At 38.2% G+C, this 22,181-nt stretch overlaps 2 protein-coding genes and 1 long non-coding RNA gene across 3 annotated transcripts; all 3 read left to right on the top strand.

Moving 5' to 3' along the window:
- Positions 1-2,545: 2,545 nt before the first annotated feature.
- On the top strand, positions 2,546-7,923 carry LOC146329533 (snake venom serine protease-like). Its single transcript, XM_084714802.1, has 6 exons — positions 2,546-2,698; positions 5,818-5,998; positions 6,235-6,414; positions 7,024-7,076; positions 7,372-7,475; positions 7,604-7,923. Exons 1-6 carry the CDS (start codon positions 2,659-2,661, stop codon positions 7,814-7,816), a joined length of 771 nt encoding a protein of 256 aa, XP_084570928.1. The 5' UTR covers positions 2,546-2,658; the 3' UTR covers positions 7,817-7,923.
- A 1,317-nt stretch (positions 7,924-9,240) lies between these two features.
- Positions 9,241-13,198, top strand: LOC146329532 (snake venom serine protease HS112-like). Its single transcript, XM_084714803.1, has 6 exons — positions 9,241-9,391; positions 11,130-11,298; positions 11,535-11,726; positions 12,368-12,420; positions 12,680-12,786; positions 12,921-13,198. The coding sequence occupies exons 1-6, from the start codon at positions 9,361-9,363 to the stop codon at positions 13,041-13,043; spliced, it is 675 nt and encodes a 224-aa protein (XP_084570929.1). The 5' UTR covers positions 9,241-9,360; the 3' UTR covers positions 13,044-13,198.
- Positions 13,199-18,527: 5,329 nt separating this feature from the next.
- On the top strand, positions 18,528-19,521 carry LOC146329531 (uncharacterized). Its single transcript, XR_014769820.1, has 3 exons — positions 18,528-18,599; positions 18,936-19,045; positions 19,180-19,521. It is a non-coding gene; the product is annotated as an uncharacterized LOC146329531 (long non-coding RNA).
- Positions 19,522-22,181: the final 2,660 nt, after the last annotated feature.

Genomic DNA, 22,181 nt, shown 5'->3' with positions numbered 1-22,181 from the left:
CACGCAACTGCAATCGATGCAATGATGTCTTTCTTTGAATATGTCAACGACTTGGACCGGACAGGCAGCTGAGTCAATGCAAAGCGTGACACACATAATTTAGAGAATTTTAGTGCTTCTTGTAGTTCAGTGCCATTCATCCCCAGCTGTCATCTGACCAACAGCTCCTGTGTATTCACGCTACATTAATGTTTTGTTTTTGTTTTTTTCTTACAATTGCTTCAGCACGATTTTGTCAAAACACTACACACAATTCACGCAATCATACAAGTATCAAACACCTCAGCTCTTTTGCAAACTGAAGCACTTCATTCAAAACTATATCACAATTTATAAAAACCCAACCCAACATACAGCGCACACATGGTTCATCTGATTCTGTTTGAGCCTGAGCTCAATCTAAAACACTTTTAATATTTCTATATATACACTCACTGACCACTTTATTAGGTACACCTGTTCAGCTGCTCATTAATGCAAATATCTAATCAGCCAATCACATGGCAGCAACTCAATGCATTTAGGCATGTAGACGTGGTCAAGACAGCCTGCTGAAGTTCAAACTGAGCATCAGAACGGGGAAGAAAGGTGATTTTTCACGCTCAACCAACTCTCGTGTTTACAGAGAATGATCTGAAAAAGAAAAAACATCCAGTGAGCAGCAGATCTCTACCTTGTTGATGCCAGAGGTCAGAGGAGAACGTCCAGACCGGTTTGATAGAAAGGCAACAGTGACTCAATTCATTAAAACCAAGGTATGCAGAAGACCATCTCTGAACACACAACACGTCGAACCTTGAAGTAGATGGGCTACAGCAGCAGAAGACCACACCAGGTGCCACTCCTGTCTGCTAAGAACAGGAAACTGAGGCTACAATTCACACGGGCTCACCAAAATTGGATGACAGAAAACTGGAAATACATTGCCTGGTCTGATGAGTCTCAATTTCTGCAGCGAAATTCAGATAGTCGGCTCAGAATTTGGCGTAAACATAATGAAAGCATGGATCCATCCTCCCTTGTATCAACGGTTCAGGCTGGTGGTGGTGTAGTGGTGTAAAGGATATTTTCTTGACACATTTTGGGCCCCTTAGTACCAATTGAACATCATTTAAATGCCACAGCCTCACTGACCACAGTGTACCCATCTTCTGATGGCTGCTTCCAGCCGCATAATGCGCCATGTCACAAAGCTCAAATCACCTCAAACTGGTTTCATGAACATGACGGTGAGTTCACTGTACTCCAGTGGCCTCCATAGTTTCCAGATCTCAATCCAACACAGGACCTTTGGGATGTGGTGGAACGGGAGATTCGCATCATGGATGTGCAGCCGACAAATCTGCAGCAGGTGCGTGATGCTGTCATGTCAATATGGACCAAAATCTGTACGGAATGGTTTCAGCACCTTGTTGAATCCATGCCACGAAGAATTAATGCAGTTCTGAAGGCAAAAGGGGGTCCAACCCGGTACTCACAAGGTGTACCTAATGAAGTGGCCGGTGAGTGTATATCTCACCACATTTCACCACTTTCATTTAAGTGAGTGTTTTCATAAATGATGCAAAAGTCATGCATCAAACAATCTCTCTCTCTCTCTCTCTCTCTCTCTCTCTCTCTCTCTCTCTCTCTCTCTCTCTCCCTCTCTCTCTCCTTCTCTCTCAGGGTGACTCTGGTGCAGGATTGGTGTGGAACTGCAGGATTTATGGTGTCATTTCAGTCATATGTAATCCTCACACCTCCCATGCTGAAGCAGCTGGATTCATGTGGTTTCTAAATACCTCCACAGGATCAGAAATGGCCCACTTTGGCATGAACAATTACATATCATCGACTTTTATACTAACTGTTAGTAAATACTTGTTTATTTATACATCAGCAGTTACGGAGGAACTTTATTATTCATTTGTAGTCGTGTTTCTGCCCACCTGACTAATTTAAGTCCAATATTCACTCCAGTTTTAGCTCTGCCTGTGGTCACTACCAGCTCCTGAGAGAGGGTGAGACTTGGCTCTTGAGCTGCTAAATGTTGGATGAAAGCTGCGGATTTGAGTGATAATTCTCTGTAGGTTCACCAGGGACTCGCTACACATTGTCACGTTGTTTTCACATTTGCATTTCATACGCTGTAATCATATAATAATATTGATTATAGCTGTTTTATGAAACCAGTAAATTAAATAGTAGTAGGGGGGACCAGGCATATTGGTAACACTTTTTGTTTGAGCACCAGTAACTCACTGGTTGTTCATGCTAAATCTCTCAAACTTTGATACATGATACTTGATTTTAATATAAGCCTACAGTAGTGTCACACAGTAACACTTCACTTAATTTTTGATCAAAATATCAACTTAAGGCCGACTTATTTCTCTGTTCCTCTTGTACTTAAACAATTTCTGTGTTCACCTACTTGAATGCATGATACTGTTTGCTTGATGTTTGTTTGATGAAGTGCAGCTGGGGCGACTTCCCGTCACCACTTTCTTTGGAACAAGTTAATAAGTGATTCGAAAATTGCACAAGTGCACACATTTATAGCTGATCGGGTCGTGTTGATAAACCTTCATGAGGTGATTGGTGGCCTGCAGACCGACAGGACAGTGTGGAAAAATATAAAGAAGCACCAGTGTTTCACCAGGAGGGCAGACACTGAAGATGGGTGGCATAACACATCTTCTCCTTTTGCTGTTGGCTGGTGAGTAGACAACTATTGTTTCCAAGTGTGTGGCTTACTTTAAACATTTGATATGCTTTTTATTATGTCTTGTAAAACATTTTATGTTGAGTGAATCCATCAGACAACCTGTTATTAGCTGACATTGGATGAGAGACGGGGTACAGCCTGGACAGGTTGGGAGACGATTTAAGAGCTGATACATAGAGACAGACAGCCTTTAACTCTCACATTCACACCTACAAGCAATTTAGAGTCAGTAATTAACCTGCATGTCTTTGTGCTGCAGGAGGAAACAGGAGCAGAGAGAATCCACACAGGCAAGAAAATAGCGCAAGAACATAAACTCCAACTTAGGACACACAAGACTGAGGGGCTATTTTTATTTTATTTAAGAGAGAAAGAACTTGAGGCAGGTGAAGAAAGGGGTGAGTGAGGTGGGATTCAGAATTTTTTTGGACTGGTATGAGACAATGTGACATTTCACCATTCTCTTCCAGTCAGAGTAGTTTACAGCCCGTCACAGGAGGGAGTCACTTCTCCTTTAACCACACTCTCAGATGTCTTTCTGGGACACAGTGAGGTCGTCTGGACAGATCAGCAGAGGTTTGTCAGGGATGGATGCAGGCATGCAAAGATATTCTGTAAGAAAGGACACAGAGTGATATCTGTTGCACGGTGAGGTGCAGGGAAGCATGATGAGACAAGAGGAGGACAAAAACATGACGCTGGCAGGGAGTTTTGCTGCAAAAATTCGGCAAACTTTTATTGTCAGTCTCCAAAAAACAAAACAAAAAAAAGGTTACTTAACATTACACTTTTCCTTTTTAGTACTCAGCTTAGAACAAATCTGGTGCTGCTCTTCTTAAACCAGTCCACCCTCTCTCTCAGTGCTCTCTCATATATAGCATGAGAGCCCGCCTTGCCAGTTCAAACTGGCCTATCAGGTCAGCTCTGCAGGAGGGAGATTGACAAGATTAATCACAAATATATATTGTTCTTCTTGGCTTGCTCAAACCAACAAAGCCTCATTTCATTCTTCAGTAGATTTTCATAAATACCATACACTCGAAATAATCAAATCATTTGAGTATCACACAGTATTTGTCTTAATTACCTGTCATTTCATCACTCACCCTTTGGCCAATCAAGTCAGAGAATCCGCCTACTCCTGCAGCACATAAAAGGACTATTTTTCAGGCGTGCTTCCTCTTTAAACACCAGGACAAGATGGCCTCCACAAGGACTCACACCCTGACAGGTTTTGGCTTTGATTATATCATTACTTTAATAGACTCTTAAGAAAAGTGTGTTTCTAATGCTGAGTACAATTGGTTGTATGTTAATATTAAACTAAAAATTCAATAAAGAAAATAAAGAAGTTGTGTGAGTGAATCTGTCCACCTTGCTTAACAAAAACAAAGGCTTAGCAAATACAAAAGGGAGTTGAGGCTTCCTCACATTTCACACCTCCTCCCCCTCTGGCTTACACAAGTCAGGCAAACGGGACAGATAGTCAGCAATGAGGTTTTTCTTACCAGGACAATGCTGTATAGTGAACTGGTATGGCTGGAGGGCTAGGCACCAACGAAGGATCCTTGCATTCTGATGCTGCTTTGAATGCATCCACTTCAAAGGCCTGTGGTCAGTCTGCAACACAAACTGGGGGGGAGGAGGTGAAATACCTTGGGTACCTGGTTGGCCGTGGGCAAATAAAGCCACAAATAGAAAAGATAAAGGCCATACAGATGATTACCAGACCCCTGACCAAGAAACAAGTGAGATCTTTTCTAGGACTGGTGGGCTGGTACAGAAGGTACAGGCCTTTGAAGTGGATGCATTCAAAGCAGCATCAGAATGCAAGGATCCTTCAAAGGCCTGTGGTCAGTCTGCAACACAAACTGTCTTCCCAAAAGGTAATATTTCAATGAATCAACAGCCCACTTTATAGCCAGACCTTCTTTTTCCACAGTAGAGTACCTTTTTTCTCGGTCAAATAGTTTCCTACTCAGGAACAAGACAGGCTTCTCCTCGCCAGGTTCTCCCTGGGCTAGCACGGCTCCTAGTCCAACCCCAGAGGCATCAACCTGGACCAGGAAAGGTTTTGTGAAGTCAGGGCTCTGCAACACAGGGGCTTGACAAATCTGCCTCTTTAACATCTGGAAAGCATGCTCACATTCATCATTCCAAATCACTTTAGTGATTGACTTTTTTGTCAGTTCGGTGAGTGGTGCTGCCAGCGTAGCAAAATGAGGAACAAACCTTCTGTACCAGCCCACCAGTCCTAGAAAAGATCCCACTTCTGACACCAATTGTTGCACGGTGAGGTGCAGGGAAGCATGATGAGACAAGAGGAGGACAAAAACATGACGCTGGCAGGGAGTTTTGCTGCAAAAATTCGGCAAACTTTTATTGTCAATCTCCCTCCTGCAGAGCTGACCTGATAGGCCAGTTTGAACTGGCAAGGCGGGCTCTCATGCTATATATGAGAGAGCACTGAGAGAGAGGGTGGACTGGTTTAAGAAGAGCAGCACCAGATTTGTTCTAAGCTGAGTACTAAAAAGGAAAAGTGTAATGTTAAGTAACCTTTTTTTTGTTTTGTTTTTTGGAGACTGACAATAAAAGTTTGCCGAATTTTTGCAGCAAAACTCCCTGCCAGCGTCATGTTTTTGTCCTCCTCTTGTCTCATCATGCTTCCCTGCACCTCACCGTGCAACAATATCAATGAGAAGTTATGAGCAAAAACAGATTACAGGGTTGATTAGCGCTGGTAGGTATCCTATACAAGCAGTGGTGGAAAGTGGTGTACTCAGTATTCCTTTATCAGTCCAACACCAGGTAATATTTAATGCACTAGATGTTTTTAGTTCTAAGTCCTGAGATTTGTTTTAGGTGTGAAATAAACCGTTGTGCTGAGCTTCATGTTTATTAAAGAAAACTGTCTGAAGAGTTTGAAAAAAGGGAACTCAGTATATGTTAAAAGCATAATACTGGGCTTCCACAGGAATGTTCACACAACGTCTGACACAGTTAAAAATATAAATTGTATCAATAGAAATATCTCAAGAGTAAATATTTTGTTCTCTACAGCAACAGCTGCTCTAACTCACCGTCACCTGGTGGTGGATTTTATTTGTCAGGTGTCACAGTGAGCACAGTGGTGGATCTGCACAAGAACATCATCAGAATCATCGGAGGTCAAGAGTGTGGAAATAATGAGCGTCATTACCACGTGAAATTGGTATTAACTGGAGGCTACGTCTGTGGAGGCTCTCTGCTCAGTGAACGTTGGATTCTGACTGCAAAACACTGCAAGGCAAAGTGAGGAAGTGACAGTTTCACTTCAAAACTAGTAACAATATAGTTCTCACTCATAAATTTAACCTGAAAGTCCTGAAGTAACAATCAGAAATGATTTTATGTAAAATTCTAAAATTCCAGAAATGAAGTTAGTATTTCTTATGTTCATGTTCAAGAATTATTGACCTACAACATTATATCATGGTGTATTTGCAGTAATTCAGTGATGTTCTTCTTTATCTTCTGCTTATTTTCAGCACCATTACTGCACATTTAGGTCTGCATCCACGGACAGGAAAAAAAATACCACCGATAAAAATCACAGACCCACCTGTGATCTTTAGCGAGAAGTATGACATCATGATGCTGAAGCTGCCTAAAGCTGCTCAGATTCAACCTATAGCACTGCCTGAGGACTGTGTTAATCGTCCTAAAATGTGAGTGGTGATTTACTCCATTAATAAGTGTGAAAGCTCTCAAACATTGGAGGAATTAAAAATGAGAAATTTGTGTGGAATGTTTTTTAAAGCTATAAAGTGTAACATTTATGCATGAAAATGTCTAAAAACACTGGAGGTTATAGATTTTCGTAAATTTCTTTTCAACAAAAATCAAACCCAGAGAAATCTGTAACTTATTCAAGATAACAAAGTGTTTCCTTGCAAACTTTTAGCTTCTATAACTTCTGGAGAAACACAGGATAAGTCAGAGAGTGAAGAAGGAAGTCAATGATTGTGTCTAAAATAAACATGAATAAAACTTTAATATCTTACCTGAACATGACTTCTGCCTGAGTCATGTCACACAGATTTGCATCTGCAATGGTGGTTGTTTAACAAGGAACAACCACAACTCCCATGATGCAATGCTACTTTACATCATTTAACTATATCTTACGGTATTTTATATAAGAGACGCTCCTGGTCACATAAATTATATTTTGTGCTTTTAAATGTAAGTGGCGAAAGTAGCTTCATTGCACCTTTTCTATTTGTTTTTTCAAAAAGCATTTAAAAAACATTTCTTTTTAATCTGTTGTATTTCAGAGGTGATATGGTTCAGATCGCTGGTTATGGACCCACAGCTACACATCCTATATGTAAGCTGAATCTTGTTGCATTTACAATAACAATGTTTACTACAATTAGTGTTCTTATTTATTCTTGTATGTTTATGTAACAATTTTGGCATATACATTAAATACATTTTTATTTTTCAGTTAAAATATATTGCTTCATTTCAAACTCACCTCGGCACATTTCAAGATGTGTTGAAAACCAGTAAATAAATGTAAAAAAAAAAAAAAAAAAAAAAGCAGATACATAACTTAGCTTGAAGATGCTGTTTGATTCTTAAACATGTTTCATGTAAGTTGTGTTTCTATCATTATATAGTGTCTCCGACTCTCCAATGTGGAAACACCAAGGTCATCAAGTGTGAACTGGTGATCCCTGACAAAGAGTTCTGTGGTGATATTGAAACAGTGAGGCAAATGCCAGTAAGTTGGTGTTGCTTCTAAACGTATATCTTTTCTACAGTCATTATATTAAACCACTTTAATATAGAGTAAATATGTATTTCAATAAATGCTGCTGAAGTCTAACAATATAAACATCTCTCTCACAGGCGGACTCTGGTGGAGGAGTGGTGTTTAAAAACCGGATTTATGGCGTCATTTCTGATGAGATTTCGTTCGTGGACGTCTGTGATTTCATAGATTGGATCAAAGATACCATGAACAGACCACTGAAATGTCGTTTACTGGAAAAGGTCGTCTCATTTAACAGGCATTTCATATTCATTAAGAAACTTGTTGAGTTTCTTGACATTTGCAATTGATGCATTTACAGTTGATTGATTTAAATAATCAACTGTCATTTGTAAAACCCCTTCAGACAAACAATAAATTTGATTCTACAACTTGACTGTAGTTTGAAGTGTCTGAGTCCCAAATGTTTACAGATTTTTTGTTAAAATGTTGATTAAAAAAATACCATATCTACACATGAATGAAAAAAACTTTGTAAAAACGTGTCGTACACTCAGTGGTTACAGAACAAATTTATTATATAAATTTATCATATATTTCCTTGAAACTGGACACACTGGAGGTGCTGCACTTGAGAGGAGTGTGGTTTGTAAGCCTCGCACACTGCACATAAGCCACTCCCCCTCAAGACTGACTGGTTTGGGATGATGTTGAGTGAGGCGAACCCCCCACACGAACATGCACGTGGAGCGAGAGTGGGTAGGTGGGGTATGTAGGGATTGAATTGGACGGACACACACACGTAAAATGAACTTACAAACTATTATTGACTCACCTGTCTTGATAAGCCAGACGAATAATTTTACTAAGTAGACACAAACTTATCAAAGTGGACAGTTAGGCATGAACATACAGTTGTGAGTCTCCACCCGCTCAGCCCTCTGCACACACACACACACACACACACACACACAAATCAACTACTCAGTTAACATATGAACCAAGCTATATCACTTCCTATCATGAATTTATAAAGAACCTTTTTCTGAGTTCCTCACTTAAAATGTGTTTGTGTTCAGTCTTCTGGTCTCAACAAACTTTTCCTCTCATCTCTGTTTATGAAGCAGGTTCATGAGGATCCAGGTCTGATGGACTCTAAAGTGGTTCAGGGCCGTTCTACTGCACAAAAAAGTAGTTCCTACATGAAACTGCTCATTGTTGTCGAGTCTTTCAGATTTATTTTTGGTGCTTTGAACAAGACAGGACTAATGTGATCTTGTTCATTACATCAGATTGTATTGGATTTTTGATTTTGGGGTGATCTGTCCCCTTAAGTACAAATAATGCCAACATGACTCTTGGCCATTAAATTATTCACTTTTACAAACCAGCAGAAAGAAAAGATCTCTAAAACATGCCAGAGTGCCGACTGTAGAGTTGACACAAGATGGACAGGAACCATTTAGACATTTTGGAGGCGTCAGCTTTTTAATATAAGCCGACAGTAGTGTCACACAGTAACACTTCACTTAATTTTCTGTCAAAATATCAACTTAAGACCAACTTTTACTTCTGTTCTGCTCTTGCACTTAAACAATTTGTGTGTTCATCTACTTGAATACATGATAGTGTTGTCTTCATGTTTGTTTAATAAAATGCAGCTGGAGTGACGTTTTTTTTTTTCTCTCTTTATATTTTTCCTGTCATCACCTTCTTTGGAACAAGTTGATAAGTGGTCAGACATTTGCATAAGTGCAGACATTTGTAGCCAATGGGGTTGTGATGATAAACCTTCATGAGGTGATTGGTGGCCTGCAGGCCGACAGGACAGTGTGGACAGATTAAAAAAGACACCACTGTTTCACCAGGAGGACAGTCATTGAAGATAGGTGACATGACACGTCTTCTCCTTTTGCTGTGGGCTGGTGAGTAGACAACTATTGTTTACATGTGTGTGACCTACTTTAAACATTTGATTTACTTTATAATATGTCTTGTAAAAAAGGTCATTTTATGTTGAGTGAATCCATCAGACAACCTGTTATTAGCTGACATTGGATGAGAGACGGGGTACAGCCTGGACAGGTTGGGAGACGATTTAGGAGCTGATACATAGAGACAGACAGCCTTTAACTCTCACATTCACACCTACAAGCAATTTAGAGTCAGTAATTAACCTGCATGTCTTTGTGCTGCAGGAGGAAACAGGAGCAGAGAGAATCCACACAGGCAAGAAAATAGTGCAAGAACATAAACTCCAACTTAGGACACACAACACTGAGGGGCTATTTTTATTTTATTTAAGAGAGAAAGAACTTGAGGCAGGTGAAGAAAGGGGTGAGTGAGGTGGAATACAGAATTTTTTTTGGACTGGTATGAGACAATGTGACATTTCATCAGTCTCTTCCAGTCAGAGTAGTTTACAGCCCGTCACAGGAGGGAGTCACTTCTCCTTTAACCACACTCTCCAGTCTTCAGCCCCACAGAGGAATTTTTTTCCTCATGGAGGAGAAACATTTAAGACCAACAGACACATGATCAGATGTCCTTCTGGGACACAGTGAGGTTGTCCGGACAGATCAGCAGATTCATTGATTAGCACTGGTAGCTATCCTATACAAGCAGTGGTGGAAAGAGTACTGAACATTTGTTTTCCTTTATTAGTCCCACAGTGGTGAAATTTTAAAAAAGTGCAGGTGACTCTGCCATGAAATACCAACAACTAGAGTTCAATCAGGAGAGACTAAGAGTAAAAGAGAAATGGTTTATTGGCACGTGCATGATATATGAAACATGAACAGTCTTTGGCGGTTAGACCCCATTGAGATGAAACAATATGTATATATATATATATATATATATATATATATAAATGGGGGTGATGAAGCTGTAGAGAAGAGAACCCCCCGGGTCTAGACTCTGGTGGTGGTGGTGATGATGAGGTGTAAAGCAGAGACTGGTGAGGTGAAGTGGCTCTGGACTCCTGCTGCCTGGACCTGAAGGCTGGAGGAGAGGGCGTCGGGGAGGATCGAGGTGAACATCTTGTGGCTACCTGGGTCCAGTGACTGGAGGAGAGAGGGGTGGAGGAGGGTCGCGCGACTGACTGAATGACAACTGATGGAGCAAAGACAGAGGCGATTTAAAGTTTTGGCAGCAGCAAATTGACTGACTATCGCGACCGTGGCAAAATCTGATTGGATAGTAAAGACGAAGGTGAACGCCCACAAACAGCTGATTAGAGGGAATAGGAGGAGAGAGCTGGAGTAAAGGAAAGTTATGAATGAAGGCAGTGTAATAGAAGGTCTTCCTGACTGAACTTACGCTGAGCTTCATTTGACTGAGGAGAGTAACTAGTAAGTAATTAGTACTGTTATATTACTGACATCTTACTCAATGACAAGAACTGATGTCAGAAAACTATAAGTAAAAGTATTCGTGTCAAAAACTACTCAGAGTATTAGTTACTTTTTAACCTTTGATGTTTAATGTACTACATGTTTTTAGTTTTAAGTCCTGAGATGTGTGTTTTGGTTGCATTTGTTTTAGGTGTAAAATAAACTGTTGTGCTGAGCTTCATGTTTATTAAAGAGAACTGTGTGAAGAGTTTCAAAGTTGTTAAAAATGTTAACTCACCATCACCTGGTGGTGGATTTTATATTTCAGGTATCACAGTGAGCACAGCGATGGATCTGCACAAGAGAATCATCGGAGGTCAAGAGTGTGGAAATAATGAGCGTCATTATCACGTGAAATTCAAGTATCCTGGAGGGGACATCTGTGGAGGCTCTCTGATCAGCAAACACTGGGTTCTGACTGCAAAACATTGCAAAAAGTGAGAAAGTGACAGTTGTACTTCAAAACTAGTAACAATATAGTTCTCACTCATTAATTTAATCTGAAAGTCCTGAAGTAACAATCAGAAATGATTTTATGTAAAATTCTAAAATTCCAGAAATGAAGTTAGTATTTCTTATGTTCATGTTCAGGAATTATTGACCTACAACATTATATCATGGTGTATTTGCAGTAATCCAGTGATGTTCTTCTTTATCCTCTGCTTATTTTCAGCCCAAAGACTGCACATTTAGGTCTGCATCCACGTCCAGGAAAAAATATACCAGAGATGAAAATCATAGAACAGAAAATCTTATCTGCAGGGCATGACATCATGCTGATGAAGCTAGATAAAGCTGTTAAACCTGAAGATGTTAAACCTGTAGCACTGCCAGAGCCTGAGGACTGTAACACTCCTCTTAAAATGTGAGTGGTGATTTCCTCCTTTAATAAGTGTGAAAACTCTCAAACTCTTGAGGAATTTAAAATAATAAATTTGTGTGGAATGTTTTTTAAAGCTATATATTTAAAGCATTAAAATGTCTAAAAACGCAAGACGTTATATATTTTGTTAATTTTCTTCTTACATTTTCCCAGATGTTTCCAACAATGATCATCAAACCCAGAGAAATCTATAATTTATTCAAGATAACAAAGTGTTTCCTTGCAAACTTTTAGCTGCTATAACTTCTGGAGAAACACAGGATAAGTCAGAGAGTGAAGAAGGAAGTCGATGAATGTGTCTAAAATAAACATGAATAAAACTTTAATATCTTACTGAATACATGAACATGACTTCTGCCTGAGTCATGTCACACAGATTTGCATCTGCAGTGGTGGTTGTTTAACATGGAACAACCACAACTCCCATGATGCAATGCTGCTTTACAACATCATGTGTTTATTACAGTATTGTTTTAATATAAGAAAGGCTCCTGGCCACATAAATTATATTTTGTGCTTTTAAATGTAAAGTGGTGAAAGTAGCTTCATTGCACCTTTTCTATTTGTTTTTTTCAAAAAGCATTTAAAAAACATTTCTTTTTATTCTGTTTGTTGTATTTCAGAGGTGATATGGTTCGGTTCGCTGGTTATGCAGCCACAGCTACACATCCTCTACGTAAGCTGAATCTCATTGCTTTTACGATAACAATGTTTACTACAATTAGTGTTCTCATTTATTCTTGTATGTTTATGAAACAGTTTTGACATAAACATAAAATACATTTTTACTTTTGCTTCATTTCAAGCAACACGTTTCAACATGTTTTGAAAAGCAGTCGATAAATGTAAAAAACAAAAAGCATATAACTTAGTTTGAAGATGCTGTTTGATTCTTAAACATGTTTTAATTAAGTTGTGTTTCTATCATTATGTAGAGTCTCCAACTCTCCAGTGTGCAAACACCAAGGTTGCCAAGTGTGAACTGTTGGACAACCCTGACAAAGAGTTCTGTTTTGACAGAAATATGGCGCGTCCTATGGGAGTAAGTTGGTGTTGTTTCTAACCTTATATCTTTTCTACAGTCATTACAAGTTTTACCACTTTAATATAGAGTAAATATGTATTTCAATAAATGCTGCAAATGTCTAACAAACAATATAAACATCTGTCTCACAGGGGGACTCTGGTGGAGGAGTGGAGTATAACAAAAAGCTCTATGGCGTCATTTCTGACGACATTTCGTTCGTGGATGTCTGTGGATTCTTAAAGGAGATCAAAGAAATCATTAACAAACCATAGAAATATCTAGTCATGGTTCACTGGAAATGTCCTCTCATTTAACAGGCATTTCACATTAATTAAGAAAATTGTTAATTGTTAAATTTGCAAATTGGTACATTTACAACTGATTGATTTAAATGTTCAACTGTCATTTGTAAAACCCCTTCAGACAAACAATAAATTTGATTCTACAACTTGACTGTAGTTCGAAGTGTCTGAGTCACAAATGTTTACAGATGTTTTACTAAACTGTTGATAAAAAAAAAAAAAAAACAGATCTACACATGAATTCAGTTGTTACAGAGCAACTTTATTATTTATTTAGAGTCGTGTTTCTGACCACCTGATAAATCAAAGTCCAATATTCACTTCAGTTTTATCTCTGCTGTGGTCACTACCAACTCCTGAGGGTGAGAATTGTCTCTTTAGCTGCTAAATGTTTGATGAAAGCTGCAGATTTGAGTGATGATTCTCTATAGGTTCATAACTACAATATCAATAACATCAAATAATATCAAATACCAATAACATATCTGGGCTTTTGGCCTGATTTAAAATGTTACAACCTACCCCACTACTGGGGTGAAGATGTAAGAATGAGAGGTAATTTGCTGATTTAAGATCCACATCCAATTAAGGAAAGAACTTTAGTGAATAATTAACAGTTCGGAATAAAGTGACAAAACACTTTATGTGTATGTGTGTGGACTGTATTCCTGAATGTTTATGTGTCATGTAAGTGTTGAATCACTTTTTACCTGAAGTTTGCTCATTGTTCCACTCACACAATGCAGAAATTCTCATCTTTTTACTGTTTTTACTGATTTAACACGTCAGCTTGAATGTATCATTTATTCAGGTTGTTTAAGACAACTGTTGTGTCTACAGTACAATGAACAGGAGGCAAAAAATAATAATCTTGACTAAAGAATATATATATAATTTCTTACCTGAGAAACACAGGAGGAATGGCTGTGGACAATATTGATGACATCACAGCAGCACTTTCCTGATTGGCCAAACTGACAGTGTTACAATTAACCCAGTTTTACAACCTACGTTGGTCGACCCTACCTTATTATTAGTGGGAAAGGGTTATGTTTTTAGGTTTGTTAGGAAACGTACATCAAATATTTACATCAAAATGTGGGTGTTTTATGTGCCATATCATAAATGCGTGTTTTAAATTTTGACATTTCAAGAAGACAATAATAATATGATGCTGTTGTATCACTGTTGTAATATAACGATAGAAAGGAGACGTCACTACTTCAATCTGTAAATCACAAACAGGGAAGTGGACTGCAAAGAAAAACACCACAAAAAATAATTCTGCATGTTGACCCAGCACTGCTGCACACAACTCCAATGACAATGTCCTACAGTGTGTGTCTGAGATGATGACCAATAAAACATCAGAGAACATGAAGATCCTTAAACTGTGAAAGTGATATTTAAATTCGCATTTGAATACATTCACTACACGGACCAGAGTGTCCAGGTTTTATTAAAATATGATGTGCTATTATGACAATAAAAACTCAGGCTGTGTGAATTCACTTGAGTTCCTCTGTTTCTGATAGGTCAGAGATTATTTTACTAAGTAGACACAAACTTATCAAAACCCTTGTGTTTGATCTTCAGTGGACAGTGAGACAGTTAAACATGGAAATACTGTAAGCACCAAAGACAGAAAAGACACCAGAGACACGTACTTTTTAAAAAAGAAAAACAGAAAAACTCACCACAGTCCACCTAGTCAATTGCAATAATGATGTCTTTCTTTGACTGTGTCAACGACTTGGACCGGACAGGCAGTTGAGTCAATGCAAAGCGTGACACAGATAATTTAGAGAATTTTAGCTCACACATGGTTCATGTGACACGACACACAAGACCAGTGCTGCACACAGTGTTTCTCTCCACATTGTAAAATCAGTCAATATATCCGTGCATTTCCAAATGTTGCATTTCGCACTGAAAGGGAACATATTCTAAATACTACACTCACCGACCACTTTATTAGGTACACCTGTTCAACTGCTCATTAATGCAAATATCTAATCAGCCAATCACATGGCAGCAACTCAATGCATTTAGACATGTAGACGTGGTCAAGACAACCCGCTGAAGTTCAAACTGAGCATCAGAACGGGGAAGAAAGGTCAATGTGGATTTCTTTGAGCCTGGACATGCCAGAGGTGCTGCACTTGAGAGGAGTGTGGTCTGTAAGCCTCGCTCACTGCACATAAGCCCCTCAAGACTGACTGGTTTGGGATGATGCTGAGTGTGGCGAACCCTCCACACGAACATGCAAATGGAGCAAGAGTGGGTAGGTGGGGTATGTAGGGATTGAATTGGACGGACACACACACGTAAAATGAACTTACAAACTATTATTGACTCACCTGTCTTGATAAGCCACCGGCTAGACGAATAATTTTACTAAGTAGACACAAACTTATCAACGTGGACAGTTAGGCATGAACATACAGTTGTGAGACCAGCCTCCACCCGCTCAGCCCTCTGCACACACACACACACACACACACACACACAGACACACACACACACACACACACACACACACACACACACACACACACACTGCTTAGTTAACATATGAACTGAGCTATATCAGATTTATTTTTGGTGCTTTGAACAAGACAGGACTAATGTGATCTTGTTCATTACATCAGATTGTATTGGATTTTTGATTTTGGGGTGATCTGTCCCTTTAAGTACAAATAATGCCAACATGACTCTTGGTCATTAAATTATTCACTCTTACAAACCAGCAGAAAGAAAAGATCTCCAAAACATGCCAGAGTGCCGACTGTAGAGTCGACACAAGATGGACAGGAACTATTTAGACATTTAGGAGGCGTCAGCTTTTTAATATAAGCCGACAGTAGTGTCACACAGTAACACTTCACTTATTTTTCTGTCAAAATATCAACTTAAGACCAACTTTTACTTCTGTTCTCCTCTTGCACTTAAACCATTTCTGTGTTCATCTACTTGAATACATGATAGTGTTGTCTTCATGTTTGTTTAATAAAATGCAGCTGGGGTAACGTTTTTTTTTTTTCTCTCTTTGTATTTTTCCTGTCATCACCTTCTTTGGAACAAGTTGATAAGTGATCAGACATTTGCATAAGTGCACACATTTGTAGCCAATGGGGTTGTGATGATAAACCTTCATGAGGTGATTGGTGGCCTGCAGACCGACAGGACAGTGTGGACAGATTTAAAAAGACACCAGTGTTTCACCAGGAGGACAGTCATTGACGATGGGTGACATGACACGTCTTCTCCTTTTGCTGTTGGCTGGTGAGTAGACAACTATTGTTTACATGTGTGTGACCTACTTTAAACATTTGATTTGCTTTATAATAGGAGGAAACAGGAGCAGAGAAAATCCACACAGGCAAGAGAATAGTGCAAGAGCATAAACTCCAATTTAGGACACACAACACTGAGGAGATATTTTTATTTTATTTAAGAGACAAAGAACTTGAGGCAGGTGAGGAAAGAGGTGAGTGAGGTGGAAATACAGAATTTCTTTTTTGTTCTGGTATGAGACAATGTGACATTTCATCAGTCTCTTCCAGTCAGAGTAGTTTACAGCCCGTCACAGGAGGGAGTCACTTCTCCTTTAACCACACTCTCCAGTTCAGACAGGGTTGATTAACACTGGTAGCTATCCTATACAAGCAGTGGTGGAAAGAGTACTGAAAATTTGTACTCAGTATTCCTTTATTAGTCCCACAGTGGTGAAATTTTAAAAAAGTGCAGGTGACTCTGCCATGAAACACCAACAACTAGAGTTGACTGGGGAAAGTAACTAGTAAGTAATTAGTACTGTTATATTACTGACATCTTACTCAATGACAAGAACTGGTGTCAGAAAACTATAAGTAAAAGTATTCATGTCAAAAACTACTCAGAGTATTAGTTACTTTTTAACCTTTGATGTTTGATGCACAAGATGTTTGTAGTTTTAAGTCCTGAGATGTGTGTTTTGGTTGCATTTGTTTTAGGTGTGAAATAAACTGTTGTTCTGAGCTTCATGTTTATTAAAGAGAACTGTGTGAAGAGTTTAAAAAAGACAACCCAGTATAAAGAAATGCATGTTAAAAAATATAATAGTTGACTTCCACATGAATGTTCACAAACTTTTGACACAGTTCATTTAGTTATCAATAGAGATAACTAGAGAGTAAATAATTTGTTCTCTACAACAACAGCTGCTTTAACTCACCGTCACCTGGTGGTGAATTTTCTTTTTCAGGTGTCACAGTGAGCACAGCCATGGATCTGTACAAGAGAATTGTTGGAGGTCAACCATGTGGAAATAATGAGCGTCATTACCACGTGAAATTCAATTATCCTGGAGGGGACATCTGTGGAGGCTCTCTGATCAGTGACCGCTGGGTTCTGACTGCAGCTCATTGCTATGATCCGTGAGGAAGTGACAGATTTACTTCAAAACTAGTAACAATATAGTTCTCACTCATAAATTTAATCTGAAAGTCCTGAAGTAACAATCAGAAATGATTTTATGTAAAACTGTAGAATTCCAAAAATGAAGTTAGCATTTCTTATGTTCATGTTCAGGAATTACTGACCTACAACATTATATCATGGTGTATTTGCAGTAATTCAGTGATGTTCTTCTTTATCCTCTGCTTATTTGCAGGAAAATGACTGTACAGGTAGGTCTGCATCCACGTCCAGAAGAGGAAATACAAGGAATGTCAGTCGAAGACCACAAGATCTTTTCTGCAAAGCATGACATCATGCTGGTGAAGCTAAATAAACCTGTCAAACCTGAAGATATTAAACCTGCAACACTTCCACTGCCTAAGGAGTGTAAGAATCGTCCTAAAAAGTGAGTGGTAATTTACTCCATTAATAAGTGTGAAATCTCTCAAACTCTGGAGGAATTTGAAATGAGAAATCTTTGTAAAAACTTTTTTTTAAAGATATTATATTTAAGATTTCTGCATTAAAATGTCTCAAAATGCTAGACGTTATATATTTTGTTAAGTTTCTTCTTACATTTTCCTAGATGTTTCCAACAAAAATCAAACCCAGAGAAATCTGCAATTTATTCAAGATAACAAAGTGTTTCCTTGCAAACTTTTAGCTGCTATAACTTCTGGAGAAACACAGGATAAGTCAGAGAGTGAAGAAGGAAGTCGATGAATGTGTCTAAAATAAACATGAATAAACCTTTAATATATTACCTAAAACATGAACATGACTTCTGCCTGAGTCATGTCATGCAGATTTGCATCTGCAACTCTCATGATGCAATGCAGCTTTACAATGTTATCTAACAATGTCTTACAGTATTGTTTTAATATAAGAGAGGCCCCTAGCCACATAATTACATATTGTGTTTTTAAATAAAAAGTCATCAGTGGTAGTAGCTTAATTGCTCCTTTTTAACTTTATCTTCAAAAAATATTTAAAAAATATCTTTATTTTTATTCTGTTTGTTGTATTTCAGAGGTGATACAGTTCAGATTGCTGGTTATGCAGCCACAGCTGAAGATAATCCCGCATGTAAGATGAATCTTGTTGTTATGATGACAATGTTTATCAGTGTTCTTATTTATTCTTGTATGTCTGCTGACATTTTTGACACAAACATTAAATTCATTTTTATTTTTCAGTTAAAATGTATGGCTTCTTTTCAAACTCAACTCAGCGCATTTCAAGATGTTTTGAAAAGCAGTTGATAAATGTTAAAAAACGCAGTTAGTTTGAAGATTCTGTTTTATTCTTAAACATGTTTCAAAGTTACTTGGATAAATAAAAGTTAAAAAAAAAAGTATGAATAATCTGATTCCATTTTCTGCAAAGTAAAGTTATGTAAATTGTGTTTCTATTGTTGTATAGTGTCTACGACTCTCCAGTGTGCAAACACCAATGTTATACCCTGTCCACCAGAGTGGGCCATCCCTGACAAAGAGTCCTGTTTTGACAGAAATATGGCGTATCCTATGGGAGTAAGTTGGTGTTACTTCTAAATTAATATCTTTTCTACAGTCATTACAAGTTTTACCACTTTAATATAGAGTAAATATGTATTTCAATAAATGCTGCTGAAGTCTAACAAACAATATAAACATCTGTCTCACAGGGGGACTCTGGTGGAGGAGTGGTGTTTAATAATCGTATTTATGGTGTCATCGCTACTGAACTTTCGTTCGTGGATGTCTGTAAATTCTTAAAGCAGATCAATAATACCATGAAAAAACGAAAGAAATGTACAAAGTTTCCTGGAAAGTTATTTAACTGTTTTCAATGATCAACTGTCATTTGTAAAACCCCTTCAGGCAAACAATAAATTTGATTCTACAACTTGACTGTAGTTTGAAGTGTCTGAGTCACAAATGTTTACAGATTTTTTTGCTAAACTGTTGATGAAAAAAACCCAAAACATATCTACACATGAATTAAAAAAAAAAAACTTGATGCTTGTATTGATCAAACATGGAAATCCAAGAGACACATTTAAATAATGCATTATTCCATGTTATATCCATTATTGTAGTCACTGAAATCTGCTGTAGATTCAGTCAAATGAAATCTTATGATATTTGATACTAAATGATATTTTAGTCAAAACACTATGACACAAAACCCCCCAAAAATATTTTTACTCATTTTGTTTATTGAAATTGTATTAATATGTACAGTCACGATAATTTTACTGTGAAACTAACAGTCCAGTTTCAGTAACAATTTAAAACAGTAATGGTTAATGGTCAGGACTTGTCCTTGTAAAACAGTACATTTTATTAATTTATTACCATTTACAGTAGGGGTGTCAAACATATGGCCCGCAGGTCAGAACGAGTCCACTGGGTACCTTTGCAAAATGTCATTAATTCCAACATTTCAATAAAATGTGCTGCTGTTCCTGTTTTGTCCACTAGGGGTCACACTGTCCTAATAACAGCAGCTCCTGTGCTGGATACATTTATTATTATAGATCCCACATGCTCACAGAGGCTACAGGCTACATCACACAACACTGTCAGTCGTGGGAAACTGTTCATGCAAACATGCAAAAAATAAAAGTGCAGCATTTGGTTTTCAAAGAAAAATGGACCAGTACCTATTTCTTCACACAGGTAGGTGGGATGTCAGTGTGCTTAGTGTGTTCACAGAACCTTTCAGTAATATTCAACACCACTATCAGACTCATCATGGTGAATATGTCTCGTGCACTAAAATGAGTGATTTACTGTATTTTTGAAACATGATTTCTGTTGATTTTTACTGTTTTTGTTGTACAAATACTGCTCATATAATTTCTGCTGACTGCTGCTGTATAAAGCAAAGTACCTACTGCATATCATTTGCTCTGCTGAGAAGGTGATTGGCTGCAATCTGCTTTCCTCAGGTGCGTATTGTGGTTGACCCCTCCCACCCTGGACACAAACTCTTGGAGGCTGTTGCACAGTGAGGTGAGACTTGAAGAGGACAAGAACATGGTGCAGGCAGAGACTTATGCTGAAAAAAATTAGGCAGACTTTTATTGTCAGTCTTTAAAAAACCCAAAAAACTTAACAATACACTTTTGCTCTCATTACTGAGCTTAGAACAAATCGGTGCTGCTCTTCTTAAAGCAGTCCTGTCTCTCTCTCTCAGTGCTCTCACATATATAGCATGAGAGCCCACCTTGCCAGTTCAGACTGGCCTATCAGGTCAGCTCTGCAAGAAGGAGGGTTGACAAGATTAACCACAAATACACATTGTTTTTCTTAGCTTGCTCATACCAACAAAGCCTCATTTCATTCTTCAGTGTGTTATCATATATAACATGCATTCAAAATAAGCAAATCATTTCCGTATCACACAGTATTTGTCTTAATTACCTGTCATTTCATCACTCATGCTTTGACCAATCAAATCTGTTGTTTTTTTATTTCTAATATGTCATTGCCAATTTTCAACTTGTGCTTCTTGACTTTCATCTTCATATTTATTGAAGTCTATTGTAGTGCTCTAAGATACCATACTTTTCTTGCTATAGTTATTTTGATCCATTGAATGTATATAGACATCCATAGTCTCTATTGCTTTCATAACAATCAGTATTACAAATGACACTTTACTGTATATTTCTGTCAGATGACCACTGATTATAAAATGTCAAAACACAAAGATCCTTGTGTGTAAATACACTGAGATAGTGAGATTTAAATTCACATTTGGTTACATTTACTGCACAGACGAGAGTAGCCATAGTGTGTCCATGTTTAATTGAAATCCAGTGTGCTATCATGAAGGCAGTAAAAACTCAGGGAAGGTGAATTTATGAACTAGCCACACACACACACACACACACATACAATTATGTAACGTGAGAAAAGCCCCCAGTTTGTTATGGCCCGGCTCTGAGACCACAGCAAATAAGATAAGTGCACATGAGGGATCAACGAAACAAAAGGGGTTTAATCTAACAAAGATTAATTTATCAAATGAAACAAAAATTTTTATTCTAACAAGAATCAATTTTGCCATCATGATCTGCTCACTGTTCGTTTTGCCTCAGTGTACAGAAAAATAAAGAAACTGAAAAAATACTGCACAATATGACACTTTTCTATGATAAAAAAAGAAAAGAAAGAAAAAGCAGGTGTTAAGTTAGATTTGTCAATGTGTGGCTTTTGTCCAAATTTGACCACTGGACCGTTTGTGTGTGTTTCTTCACCCTGGACAGCTACTGTGTGTGTGACTGTGCCTGTGTAACTTTGTGTGCTCCACTTTCCTCTCTCCCTCTCCTCCTCTCTTTCCTCTTCTCTCTTTCCCCTCCTCTCTCATATCCACTTGCCTCATGTCATCTCCTTTACATTTCTTTATGTCACTTCCTCTCTCAATGCTAGTCCCTCCTTGTTTCCTTTCCTCTTATTTACTCTCACCTTTTCTCACCTCTCCTCTTTTCTCTTTTCTAGTCTCCCTCTCTCTGTCTACTCCTCACCTCTCAATTTAACCCTTTCTTCTTCCATTTCACTCCATTCCTTACTCTTCTTCTCACCCTTCAAAATAAGTGTACAGTAGTGTAAGAAGTACTCTTACCTTTTACTTAAGCAATCCCAGAGTGTACAGATACTTCACTGAAGTAAAAGTAGA

Source organism: Lutjanus erythropterus, chromosome 3, assembly GCF_056507025.1.
Source record: "Lutjanus erythropterus isolate fLutEry1 chromosome 3, fLutEry1.hap2, whole genome shotgun sequence".
NCBI classification, from domain to species: Eukaryota; Metazoa; Chordata; class Actinopteri; order Lutjaniformes; family Lutjanidae; genus Lutjanus; species Lutjanus erythropterus.
The sequence above is the reverse complement of the archived record's forward strand: the minus strand, read 5'-3'. Positions and strand labels throughout refer to the sequence as shown.